This window comes from Cibotium barometz, chromosome 23 (genome assembly GCF_041138505.1).
Source record: "Cibotium barometz isolate CiBa-2024 chromosome 23, ASM4113850v1, whole genome shotgun sequence".
Lineage (NCBI taxonomy): Eukaryota > Viridiplantae > Streptophyta > Polypodiopsida > Cyatheales > Cibotiaceae > Cibotium > Cibotium barometz.
In genome coordinates, this window is record NC_141068.1 from 42205943 (window position 1) to 42219306 (window position 13364).

Below are 13364 nucleotides of genomic sequence, written 5' to 3' on the forward strand. Positions count from 1 at the left end.
CTTGATAAGGAGACTTACTTGGTCTAATTTGACCCATCCTCAAATATTCAACTAGTTGTTTGGCTACCTCATCCTCCTCAAATTGGCTAAGCCGATATGGAGGAATACTAACAGGTTCTTCCCGTGGTACTAGCTCTATCTTATGGTCCATCTCTTGACCTGCAATGCAGAAAGTAAAGCCCTGTAGGTGTGCTCATCACAAATTGTGACTCGTACCTCTAGGTTCAATAGAGGTATTTTTCTTGGCATGAAAGGATGTTCGAGCATCTTGTCCAAGCACCGCATTATAGGACCCCAAAGTATGTGCATTAACCCCTTGACCAGCAATCAATGTGCATTAAACCCCATGACCAGTCGATTGTAATACAAAGACACGGGGGCTGCCATGACTAATGTACAACCGGGCCTGCAGGGGTTTAACATCTCTTAGGCACCAACTAAATTTAATGAAACAAAGAACATCTTGCACTGAATTTATATATAAGTGATACTACAGCATGAGAACATTCCAAGCTTAAGCACTTTGTGGACATTGGGACTTTCAGCCCTTTATGGACATATAACTATAATAGCAACATTATGCAATCAGTCAATTTCCTTAAATATCATGCATCAACAATGATTACATAAAAGTAAGTACATTCCAAGATTACAAAAAGAGTTACACCACCATGGGCAATGTGAACTAGGGCTTCCTATTGGCAGCCAAGGAGAATAGTTGGTGCATGGAAAAAATAGATACAACACATGAACTACAAGGCTATCTTGGGGCAAACAGTCGTCTCTGGCCGGCGGCAGAGAATGGAGTCAGAGTTTCTTGCATGCACGAGCTTTGGCAATTTTCATCGGTGAAAAGGGCTTAGATTTGGGTGATATACCTCGACCCGATGTGCAGTTCACTTTCTTTCTCAGAGTTGCCCGATTTGCTGAACAATTGTGCACATTTTTCCTTGCCATTCTCTATATCACTTTTTCCAAAGTAGAGTTAGCATGTGCATCTTTTCCACCCTTTAATGCCTCATTAATTTCATTCACAGGTTCTACCAGATCGCACCCATTGACACTCACAAGATCTAACACAGTCTTAATTCAGTATGTAAAAGTCTCTAGCTTCTTTGACCCATCATCCAAAGCACGTTGACTATCTAAGCTATTCGAAGGTTCTACCAGATTGCACACAATGACACTCGCAGGATCCAACACAGTCTTATTTGAGTATGTAGAAGACTCCATCTTCTTTGACTCATGATCCAAAGCATGTTGACTATCTCCAGCAAAGTAAATATCGGCTTTTTTCTCCAATCCTCCCCAACAGCAGGGGAATGCTTGTCTTCACCTCCCTTCTGACTGTACATTTGACTATTGTAGTGTTGTTGAGCTAGGTTTCTTAAAAACAAAGATGTGGGACATTTTTTCTGGATTGAGGCCTTTGCAAAATAGAGAGAAGAAACACATATTACCTATGCTAGCTACCATAATATATGCTAATTAACATATATTTATCATTGTTTTACATGTTAATTAAAACACCCATATGCTTACAAGCATAGTTCTATGTTAACAAAAATACTAACTATACTAGTTAACATAGACTATGTTCTCTCTTTCCAGTTGATTGCTAGTGAGAGCTCTTGTAGGTAGGCAACTACCATGGTGAAGAAGGGTAAGAGAGCATACAAAACTGCAATTGGTCCAAGTTCAAACATCTGCTTAATTTTGACAGTGGTCCTTATATGAAGCTAAAATTTAAAATTTTGGTTTTAAAAAATAGGCTATGTTAACTAGAACAGTCATATGCTAACAAGCAAACTCATATTCTAATTAGCATAGTTGTATGCTAACAAAAAAATTGACTATACTAGTTAGCATAGTCTATGCTAATAGTTAGCATATAGTTAGCATAGACTATGCTAAACTAGCATATAGTTAGCATAGACTATATGCTAGTTTAGCATAGTCTATGCTAACTATATGCTAACTATTAGCATAGACTATGCTAACTAGTATAGTCAATTTTTTTGTTAGCATACAACTATGCTAATTAGAATAGTCAATTTAACTATGTTAATTAGCATATGGTATGCTTGTTAGCATATGGCTATTCTAAATTAATATCATAGCAGTCTATGGTAACTATATGCTAAATACAACTAGCATAGAATATGCTTACACTGCCCTGCTAGCTTCTTCTTGACTTCATGATGCACCTCCAACTCAATCTACAAATATAGCTATGTCAGCAATGTACCAGTGTGAATCTACAGACAAACAAAAATAGAAGACTATTTACCTCTATCACAAAGATGTTCTCCAGTTCATCTCACACCCCTCCAAGCATCTCCAAAGTGCCTCGTTGTTTTGATATTTTCACTGCAAGGTTGGATTTCTCAATCAAATCTTGTGGAGGCAAGGACGCCATCTTCTCTTCTGTAGCTTGAATCTCCAATCTCAATGCTGACAGGAAAGTACCTACTCTCTCTATAGTCATCTACTTCAGCTTTGCATCCTCCAATTCCTGCTACAAACCCAAATATTCCTCCTTTGAAATGTGTAGTCTTTCGTTGATTCCGTCAATCAATGAATTTAGGTTCTTTATGTCGTTCTATGCCAACACATAATCTTCATCAAAAAATGTCACACTGCTACTATGACCACAAGCTGTGCTCTTGACTGAGGGGTGGCCATCTTCTCCACCTCCTGTCCAATGTCAACATGGACGTTACCAACTATATTGGTCAACTTCCAACGCATTAAGTGGGTGTCAAAATACCCCCCTTTATGTAAATCATTGTTGTGCGTCTCAACAAAGACGGCTCAAGCAAAGCACATGGCATTCCCTATGTCAATTGGATGAGGGTGAACTGAAGCACATAAGCCCAAGCAAATGCTAGAGGGACTTTCATGTTGACTCTGATACACTTTGCTGTAGAGCAACACCATGTCTTCAAACCTTTCAGGCCAAATGCTACTATACTTCACATTTTATGACCCCCTTTCCTTGGTGTGGTTGAAAACAAACAGGCAGGCAGCATCCGAAACATCTGACTATTTCAAGTTCCTTGGATCATCACCATCAATATCCAAGCCATGGTTGACATAGAAGTCTGCCTTGGTCAAATAAAACACCTTTTGAGGTTGGTAGGCCACCTTTGGTGCTTTCCACCGCATTGCAAAAACATAAAAAATATGAAACACATGCTGAAAAAGACAAGCACATAAAATGGTTACACAACAGATTAGGCACATTACCTACGTTGTCCCTCAACTTCTCTGATTTCACGTGGACCTTCATGGTTGGCTTAGCTTCGTTTTTCATTGGTGATACACATGCTTCTTCCTTATTTAATACTTCTACTTGTTGGTTACATTGTTCTACTTCTGCCTTCAGCTTCTGCCTTGTTTGTCTTCTTGCCACATGTGACTACCTGTCTGCTTCACTTCTTGTCCGGCCTAGAGTCGCTCGTGGGTTCATCATTTGACTGGATCGTCCGACTGCGTCTCTTGGGTGGGGCAAGGGCTCCCCCTTGGCAGATGACTTGATTGGTCTCTTCCCATCAGAGCGCTCTGTTGTTGTTGCGCTGCCTTTCCTGACCATATCTACTAAATCAACTTTTGGAGAGGAAGGATCATAACTCATAGCAATGAGCATCCTCGTATTTCGTGCATGTAGCCACCACCTCCTCCAAATCATCATTGTGCTACGTGGCTACTTTTGATATTACATCTCTAATAAACATGTGCTAGTTCAACCCTGCCTAAAAATATCCTAACAAAGCACAAAAGGTGTAACCTTGAATGTGCTTACACCCATTACTATCATGTAAAGTTTTGTATAAACTGCATGTGATTTAGTACGTCAAATAAACTATTTAATAGAACGCTATTATGTTATTATAGCCTTTTTGCATATAAAGGCATGACCTATCATAGCCATTGTTTGGGGGATAAAAATAAGTCCAAAGTCATTGATATTTGATGTGTTTAGGTAGTCCTCCATGTGTGAAAACAACATTTTGTCAGCCCTAAAAAGAGAATTTTCTGGACTTTTTTGGTTTTATTTGGTATTTTGTGGGCCTTTGCTGTTGGCCAACTGCGACCAATAGCCCCACATACTATATATAGCTTAGCCTCATCCTTCATCATCTTGTACCACTTCTTGACCATATCCGGTACCATCTGCTGCTGCTGTTGTTGCTGTTGCCGGCACATACACCATACATGTGTTATCATCATTGTTATGTGCACATTATATGTGCATATACTAGGAGGCTAACCCACCCTAGGTATGTGAGCATGGGAGCATGGGAACATGCTCTAGTGGGGCAAGGGTTAGGTCTAACCTTGGGTTGAGGTTAGGGTCAGGCAACCAAGGGTCACACATGGAAATGGAGAGTCAAGAGTCACTTGAGGGCCCTTCTATATAATAGGGGCGTAGAGCATTGTATCTACCCTCTTGTCATTTCATGCTAGAGCTATGTGCGGATAGAGTGAAGTCATATCTCTTGGTGGTATGGGACACCAAGGTAAGGTATGTGGTACTTCATTGTATTTATGTGTGCACCCTTGGGCTTGGGGGTGGTCGGGTGAATGAGTATATGCCTAGTTTATGCATGTTTATGCATAGTTATTAGCTATAGAGATCTTTAGGGTTTTAACAATCATTGCTTGTCAGCCTCATCACATTAACGTTTTACTATTGACCACACCTTGGTACAACAGCCAACTCTCTACCTACTACTACAGGCCACACCATGGGACATCATCCCTCTCTACTACATTTAGTACATCATCCTTATATATTTGTTCATGGGACAGTAGCCCTCTCTGCCACATAGATCGCATCAATGTTACATATATGTTCATGGGACAACAACCCTCTCTGCTACAATAGAGCATATCGACGTTTTATTTTCAGCTCATGGGACATCACCCCTCTCTGCTACATAGAGCACTTCAGCGTTTTTCCTAAGCTCACACCATTGGGATAGTAGTCCACTCTCTACTATAGTACATGACATCATCGTTTTATCATCAGTACTCTCTCGGACAACAACCCACTCTCTATTACATCACATCATTGGGATGATAGCCCACTCTTTGCTTATCTTCACCATCGACACCACTCGGGATGGCAGCCCTCTCTGCCCTTCACCACCCCGTAGGTACGTAACACCCTTATCACCAAAGCCTGCACCCTTTAGGTACGCAGCACCCTTGTCACCAGAGCTTGCACCCCTCAGGTACACAACACCCTTGTCACTAGAGCCTACACCTTGTAGGTACGTAGCACCCTTGTCACCAGAGCCTGCACCCTTCAGGTCTTGCAACACCACTAGAGCTTGCACCACTACACCACTCGGGACGGCAGCCCTCTCTACTCTTCATCTACCACCTCAGGTACCGCAACACCCTTGTGACTCACGAGAGCCTGCATCACCTCATCTTCCGCTACTGCTACCACCTCCGAGTGCCTCTGCATCTACGATGTGATCCTTTGACACCGAACACCTCTCGAAGTGCCTTTGCCTCACATCGACGCGAGCCTTTGCATTGACAGTGCTTCAGCTCTAACATCATCACTACTTCTGCACTGTTCTTTCTACTCAAAGTCACCTCGAGAGCACACAGTATGGATCCTCTACCTGCACTCCCAGAGGACCACTTTTTCTCACCAGAAGTTGATTCTCCAAACTCTGATCTGGACCACACAGGGAATGGGACTTCTTACTCAGGAGAGCCCCGTTCAAGATCTCACCTTGGGAGACGATCAACCCATCTACATCAACTCACGTTCACCACCTTTGCCATCACGATCACCTTCTCTGACTTTATCAGACTTTGCTTCTAGAGAGGGATACATTCCTTCTGCTAGTGTGTCAGTGTGGGACCTTGGCATCCATCATATTCTCTCATCTTCTCTCATGGCCCCCTTTTTGGCCTGAGAGGGGGTGTGTAAAAACATCATTTTGTCCAGCCCTGAAAAGGGAATTTTCTTAGCTTTTTTGGTTTTATTTGGTATTTTGTGGGTCTTTGTTGTTGGTCGCTGCCTTTAGCCTAGCTGACTAGCAGCCCCACATACTATATATAGCCTCATCATTCATCATCTTGTACCGCTTCTTGACCATATCCGGTACCATCTGCTGCTGCTGCTGCTGTTGTTGTCGGTGCATACACCATACCTGCGTTATCATCATCGCTTGTCAGCCTCAACACATCAGCGTTTTACCATTGACCACACCTTGGGACAGTAGCCCACTCTTTGCTACATTCAGTACATCAGCGTTACATATCTGTTCATGGGACAACAACCCTCTCTTACACATAGATCACATTAGCATTACATATCTGTTCATGGGACACTAACCCTCTCTGCTACATAGAGCACTTCAGCGTTTTTCCTCAGCTCACACCATTGGGACAACAAACCCACTCTCTACTACACTACAAGACATCATCGTTTTATCATCAGTACTCTCTGGGATAGCAACCCACTCTCTGGGATAGCAACCCACTCTCTACACTACAAGACATCATCGTTTTATCATCAGTACTCTCTGGGATAGCAACCCACTCTCACTACATCACACCATTGGGACGCAGCCTCTGCTTATCTTCACCATTGACACCACTCAGGACGCCAACCCTCTCTGCTCTTCACCACCCCTCAAGTAAACAACACCCTTGTCACTAGAGCCTGCACCCTTCACGTAAGCAGCATCCTTGTCACCAAAACCTGTACCCCTTAGGTACGCAACACCCTTGTCACCAGAGCCTGCGCCCTTCACGTGCGTAGCACCCTTGTCACTAGAGCCTGCACCCTTCAGGTCTTGCAGCACCCTTGTCACCAGAGTTTGCACCACTACACCACTTGGGATGACAACGCTCTCTGCTCTTCATCTACCACCTCAGGTACCATAGCACCCTTGTCACCAAAACCTGCATCACCTCAACCACCTCTCAGAGTGCCTCTGCATCCATTGATGTGAGCCTTCGACACCGACCACCTCTTGGAGTGCCTTTGCCTCACATCGACGTGAGCTTTCGTCATCGACTGTGCGGTTACGACATCATCTCTGCTTCTACGCTAGTCTTTCTACTTAGAGTCACCTCAAGAGGGCTCTTGTACATATGTTCACTCACCATTATATACGGACTCACTCACCTATTTCATGTTGTGTTGTTTTGCTCTGATCTCTTGTACATTGGTGTGTTCGTCCTTTTGCCCTCACACTCCATGTGTTCTAGGACTTTAGGAAATCTTGTATGAGGAGTTGTTGAGCAAGGCCAAGAAATCTTATCTATTGAGCAAAGCCTTCATTTAAGCTTTGCAAAAGCCGATTGCAAATATAGATGAACAGATTATGCCACTTCTTGGCATACATGCAGATATGCAAGTGATTATGCATGCATATATGTCGACGTGGAATGCATGCATATATGGAGATGGTTATGCATGTGGATATGTCGGGCTGGAATACATGCATCTGTGGATATGTCGGGGTGGAATGCATGTCTATATCCAGGTGAGTAAGTAAGAAAATCACATGCCACTCCAATCTCCAAGGTTTCTCTTGGGGTTCATGCAATAGATCCATTGCCTGTCAAGTTTCCTCTCTCCAAGTCTTTTATTATGTGATGTTTATGTTGTCTCTTTGCAATAGAAGAAATTGCTAGACATAAAAAATGATATTAATTAAATGGCTGCTGAAAGTGGCCATTGTAAGGTCCACGCCTAGCCCCTTCCCCTGCTCGCCATCTTTCTTGGGCAAAGAGCCTGCCCACCTGTGCTCTCGAGGAACCTCGTCTCTAAATCACACGGTGCATTTAAGAGGGGGTTCAAGTGGGATCGACGGCTGAGGGGGCCCGATTTTGGGCGGGGCCGATCCGGGCCGTCGGATCCCCGAAAGTAAACTAGGGCCGAAAAAAAACTCGGCCTGCGAAGTAAACTAGGGATCACAAAAAAAACTCGGCCTGCGGGGGCTTGCCAAATTGCCTAGTTTACTCCAGTGTCCGAGTTTGGACTTATAATTTTTTTGCCTAAGTCTCAAATTGCAAAAGAATGATTTGAACCCACGACGTGCCGCTAGAGCGGCCATAGTCTTACCATTAGGCTATAATTTCTACTAGCTAGTGTGTTTGGCCTTTATTAATATATGTGCGCGGCAGCCCTAGTTTACTTTCGGACCCTAGTTTACTTTCGGGGATCCGACGGCTCAAATCACCCCCGCCCAAAATTGGCCCCTCTCACCCGTAGATCCCACTTGGGGGGCCTCTTTAAGGCACCGTGCCATATAGACCCGAGGCTCGAGGAGGCGTGCTTGTGGAAGCGGCCTCTCTTAATGTGGTTAAGTTTATGAGCTTAGTTAATTAGACTCTATTTCTAATACCAAGACGGCCCATGCGGGTAGATCTGCTTGAACTCAGGACCTTCACGCACGTTTTAACCAAGAGCGCGTGTAATTCTTTGTTTGTGTAATAGGGTTTCCAAGTGTTTAAGGTTTAACGCTTCGAACTCGGAGAGCACAGACGAAGCAATGGCGGAAAGGGGAGGCTTTGGCCGAGGCTTTGGGCGAGGAGGGGGAAGGGGCGACAGGGGGAGGGGAGACAGGAGGGGTCCAAGGAGGGGAGCCAGGAGGGAAGAGGAGGAGAAGTGGGTACCTGTGACGAAGCTAGGGCGTCTGGTGAAGGAAGGCAAGATACGATCTCTGGAGCAGATCTACCTCTTCTCCCTCCCCATCAAGGAGCACCAGATCGTAGAATTCTTCCTGGGATCCGCCCTCAAAGACGAGGTCATGAAGATTATGCCCGTGCAGAAGCAGACCCGCGCCGGCCAGCGCACCCGCTTTAAGGCGTTTGTCGTCGTCGGCGACAATAATGGCCATGTAGGCCTCGGCGTAAAGTGCAGCAAGGAAGTGGCGACGGCGATCCGTGGCTCCATCATCCTTGCCAAGCTCTCTGTGATTCCTGTCCGGAGAGGGTACTGGGGGAACAAGATCGGAAAACCTCACACCGTCCCCTGCAAGGTCACTGGCAAGTGTGGTTCTGTTACTGTGAGGCTCGTCCCTGCCCCCCGTGGTACAGGCATTGTGGCTGCCCGCGTGCCCAAGAAGGTTCTGCAGTTTGCTGGTATTGAGGATGTCTTCACTTCTTCCCGCGGCTCCACTAAGACCCTTGGGAACTTTGTGAAGGTACTCTGTCTTCCTCCTCCTTGTTGCTTTTGACAAATCTTGTGTTTGCTTGTATGCATGGCCGTACATCTGGTTAGCGTTTTTCAGGCCGTACGTTTGGTGACTGGCTGTTCATTTGGTTACTTTGCCCATGTATCTTGGCCTACTGATGCACGCCATACAATAAGGTGGCCTCCATAGCCGATCAATGAAGCCCAATTCATTCGATTGTGCATACTATCTATCATTTCATGGCTGAACCAAATCTACAGTCCTTGTTTATACTGTTGGATTTAGCTAGTTGCATCCCCAATATATGTATTCATGCATATTGTTTCCACCGTTCATGGGGCTCATTGTGGCAATTTTTTGGCCACACATTTTTGTCATGTGCACAGAGTGTATCTACCGTGTGCAACACGCACACAAGACTAGCTTCGAGGCTTGGGGTAGCTTGGAGCCAAGCAGGCTGATTGGCGAGCTGGGCTAGGGATAAACTAACGGGCGAGCGCCCTGATGGGCGGGCGCCCAAGTGTGGACGTCGGTCATCGGACATCCCCACTTGGGTGCCCACCCGTCAATTCATCCCTAGCCCAGCTCGCCAATCAGCCTGCCTAGCTCCAAGATACCCCAAGCCTCGAAGCTAGTCTTGTGTGCGTGTTGCACACGGTAGATACACTCTGTGCACATGACATATCCGTAAGTCTTGGTTGTCTCCACCAAGCCACGAGTTGAGCTAACTAGCAAGACGTATCGACCAATCTCTACCCCGTGACGTCCCATACCGCTACGGAGCTACCCTTGCGGGCCTCGAGGCTGTTGCCGGCCTCGGTTGCATGAAGCAGGTGCATGTCTACACTAGATCCAGGCTCGTGATCGTAGAGCTCTTGCAATGACTCGTGAGACTCTATGACCAATTGATTGACCTTGGCCACCCTTTTATAGGCTCTTGGCCGGTCATCGGGCGTCCCCACTTGGGCGCCCGCCCGTCAGTTCATCCCTAGCCTAGCTCGCCAATCAACCTTTCTAGCTCCAAGCTACCCCAAGCCACGAAGCTAGTCTTGTGTGCGTGTGTTGCACACGGTAGATACAGTCTGTGCACACGACACATTTCTTTGTGAGCCATGCGATGTCTCAAATGCAGTCTTGTATCAAAATCCTTGTTTGAAGTTTGTTCTGGTTGTATTCCTTATCAATGGCTTTGGGCTCCTTTTTTAATGGAAATCGTTTCATTGTCTTCATGGTATTGAAATAGTCTTTAAACCGCATTAGGCTGGTTTAAGAACAAAACTTGAGGTGGTAAGATGGGGCCGCTCTGCCGTCCAGTTATCAGAAGAATAATGGAGTGGCTACTTGTTTCAAGGAAATAAGCCTTTTTATCTCTTTTGATAGGCTTTTGTCACTTGTCTAATGTTGTTATCATCATGATTTCTTTGTATATGGGTTTGCAACCTCTTTTGTTTAAGGCAGTCTAGACTCTAGGGAATTCGTCTCCTGTTGGATGCTTAGCATATATGATGAAGTTTTTGTCTTTCATGTTACATTCTGAAGCCGGACTCCAGAGTATATGTCTTGAGATTTCTTACCATGCGTAGATTGTTGATTGTGTGTAGAATCAATTCGTGTACATGTGAATTTTAAGGTGTATCTTGAAGGAGTGAGGGCATGTCATATTAGTCCAGACTTAGGTTTAGCTGCTGTTCAACCAGCCTTATGCTCCATAGGATTATACAAAACCCCTAGTTTTGAAAATGGTTGACATGTGTCCTCTTGGTTCTGGTGATGAACTGTATGTTTGTCTTTGCGGGTTAATAAAAATCTGTTCAAGCTGTGACGTTTGAATTTTTTTTGGCTTTCCAAATTGGTGCTTCAAACACTTGAGATGATTGGAGTTGTGCTTGTTTATTGGGAATTGATTTCTTGATGCCTGAGATTTTTCATGCTGTCCTTTTCTCTTTTTTCTTATTTTACAGGCAACTTTTGATTGTTTACTGAAGACATATGGATTTCTGACTCCGGACTTATGGCGAGAGACTCGATTCACAAAGTCACCATTCCAAGAGTTCACTGATTTCCTTGCCAAGCCAACCAGGTTGAGTATTTTGGATGATGCTGAAAAGGTTCCTGCTTATTAGGTGCTACATGGTGCTTCTTGCAGGAGAGTGAACTTTAGCTTGATCGGACTGTTTTACTGAAGACCCTATCTAATTGGGAACTTCGAGAAATTTTGAAGCTCTAGGCAAGAATTGTATCCATCCCATACAGTGCATCAGGTGGGGAGGACAATGTTTGGTTTTGTTTCTTGTTTAAACTTTATGAATGCACATGTATCCGTCTTTTTGGAATCATGATGTATATGATAGGCGTTTGATTCTGAGGTATTGGCTTTGTGATTGCTTTAGTTTTTCTGTTTTTAGGTATTCTATTACTGTCTGTCATTTTTGCTTTAGATTGTGAAGGTTCAAAGTACTGGAGTATGAAACCAGATCATTACCATGTGTGTTATGAGGATCTCCCGACCATCGTTAGCCTGCAATATCTCTACATTTCTCAGCCAGACAAGTACAATTCTCCCTCAAGAGGGGGGTCAGTAAGGCTGCCTATCATCCAGTTGTAGCTTACCCAGGAGCACCTCAATGTGCCTGAGGCTAGACCAACATTAAACATCCAAATTCTGGTGTCCCATCCCATCCCTTATGTGCTAAGCTTGAGCCTGGCATAGGCCTGCTCCAGGTCTTTGCTTCGCAAGGGTTCTTCCCTGAGTCAGTTGTACCCAGTAATGAGCTCACGAGTCATTTATGCTGTATCATTGAGGTGCCATAAGTCACTCTGGTCAGGGCCATTAATTTGCTAATGCTCAATTAGTGCCATAAGCCTGTCAGCAGTGGCATTAACTAGCCATAGCCTAGACAAAAGAAAAAGTCAATTTCTCGGAAAAAAAGAAAAAGAAAAAGTCAATCTGGGCAGTGGGTGCCTTGCGTAGGTCTTCCTGGTTATACATTTCACTTATCAACTAACGTCTGCAAGGTCTTACTTGAAATGTTGTCTTTTTATGATTTTGTAGACATTGTATTGATTTCAGTGACTAATCAAGGTTATGGCCTTCTACTCTGTATGAAGAGTGTAGGCCACTCTTGAAGGGAGACTACGTCCAGTTGGGGAAAGAGCCACACTAAGGGGGCAGTAGTACTGAGTGATGCCTAAAGTCTCCACAGCCGAAGACGGGTACCGGGCTTTAGGTGCAGAGAAAGACTATGTGGGGCCGTGGGAGAGTGAACAAAGTCCATCTAGATAAATCTGAGACTCTGTAGGGGCACTGGGTATGTGCTGAATGTCCTCGCTCCATTTTGCTTGCCAAATGTGACATCATGCTTCAATCCTGCTGATAAGCTGCTACTTCTTGTTGGTGGAATTCTGAGCAAGTCCACGGTGGAACGCCTCTTGGTAGGAGAGTATTTGGCCAAGCGAAACATTGTGGCCCCAAATTGTTTGCGATGCAATCATTAGATGGAGAGTATTCATCATTTGCTATGGACATGCACTGACACAAGGGATTTTTTGAATCGTCTATTCTCGGATATGTGAACAAGATTCCCTAGGGTGACATTTGGAAAAATGATTTGGATGTTTGGAAGATATTCCAGATTGCAGGAATATGGTTTTTTCTTTGCCTAGGCGAGATGTTGGGCCTATATAGACAATATGGATGGATAGTAATTATGAGGTGTTTGCACCACCTCGGATTGACACGCACGTATGGTTCTGTCGATCATTACGTCAGTCATTGCTGCGCATGATAGTTTTGAGCTGCAGCAGAACTATGAAGTGCTTTTCCACTGTTTTTAGATGTAATTTAATGAGAGCTTGTCGATTTGAGGGATCTCTAATATAAGAAGATAAAACAGTGGTTTCACAAGAGAGAGAGAGACAGAGAGAGAGAGAGAGAGAGAGAGAGGTTTTAATGATGAGTTTGCTAAAAATGCTATTTGAGAAAAAATCTTACATCATATTATAAAGTCATGTCAAGAAAGCACGAATTATTCATGAAGGTGAATTAGAAGGCCTTTTTTTGGATAATCAAAGTTTAAAAGCCTAGATATTAGAAAGTTCAAGCTCCATAGAGTGATAGCACAAAGAGTTAAACGCAGTAGCACATATGCAATCAAAAATTTCATGTGTCAAGCGAGGAGAGATTAA

General features: G+C 44.2%; 1 protein-coding gene across 2 annotated transcripts; it reads left to right on the top strand.

Annotated features, from left to right (window-relative positions):
• The first annotated feature begins 8482 nt into the window (after nucleotides 1-8482).
• Nucleotides 8483-13047, top strand: LOC147625961 (uncharacterized). Of its 2 annotated transcripts, XR_015268746.1 has the most exons (3): nucleotides 8491-9188; nucleotides 11141-11440; nucleotides 12288-13047. XR_015268746.1 is itself a non-coding variant. In XM_086817505.1 (2 exons), the coding sequence occupies exons 1-2, from the start codon at nucleotides 8535-8537 to the stop codon at nucleotides 11300-11302; spliced, it is 816 nt and encodes a 271-aa protein (XP_086673631.1). In that variant the 5' UTR covers nucleotides 8483-8534; the 3' UTR covers nucleotides 11303-11541. The 2 variants fall into 2 exon arrangements, 1 of the variants encoding a protein (XP_086673631.1); XM_086817505.1 differs by lacking the exon at nucleotides 12288-13047 and having other exon boundaries at nucleotides 8483-9188; nucleotides 11141-11541.
• Nucleotides 13048-13364: the final 317 nt, after the last annotated feature.

Excerpts from the sequence above, each read along its gene's own strand:
- LOC147625961 (XM_086817505.1), top strand. The coding sequence starts at position 8,535 with ATGGCGGAAAGGGGAGGCTTTGGCCGAGGCTTTGGGCGAGGAGGGGGA. Across the intron at positions 9,189-11,140 it reads CCCTTGGGAACTTTGTGAAG|GCAACTTTTGATTGTTTACT; the intron begins GTACTCTGTCTT and ends CTTATTTTACAG.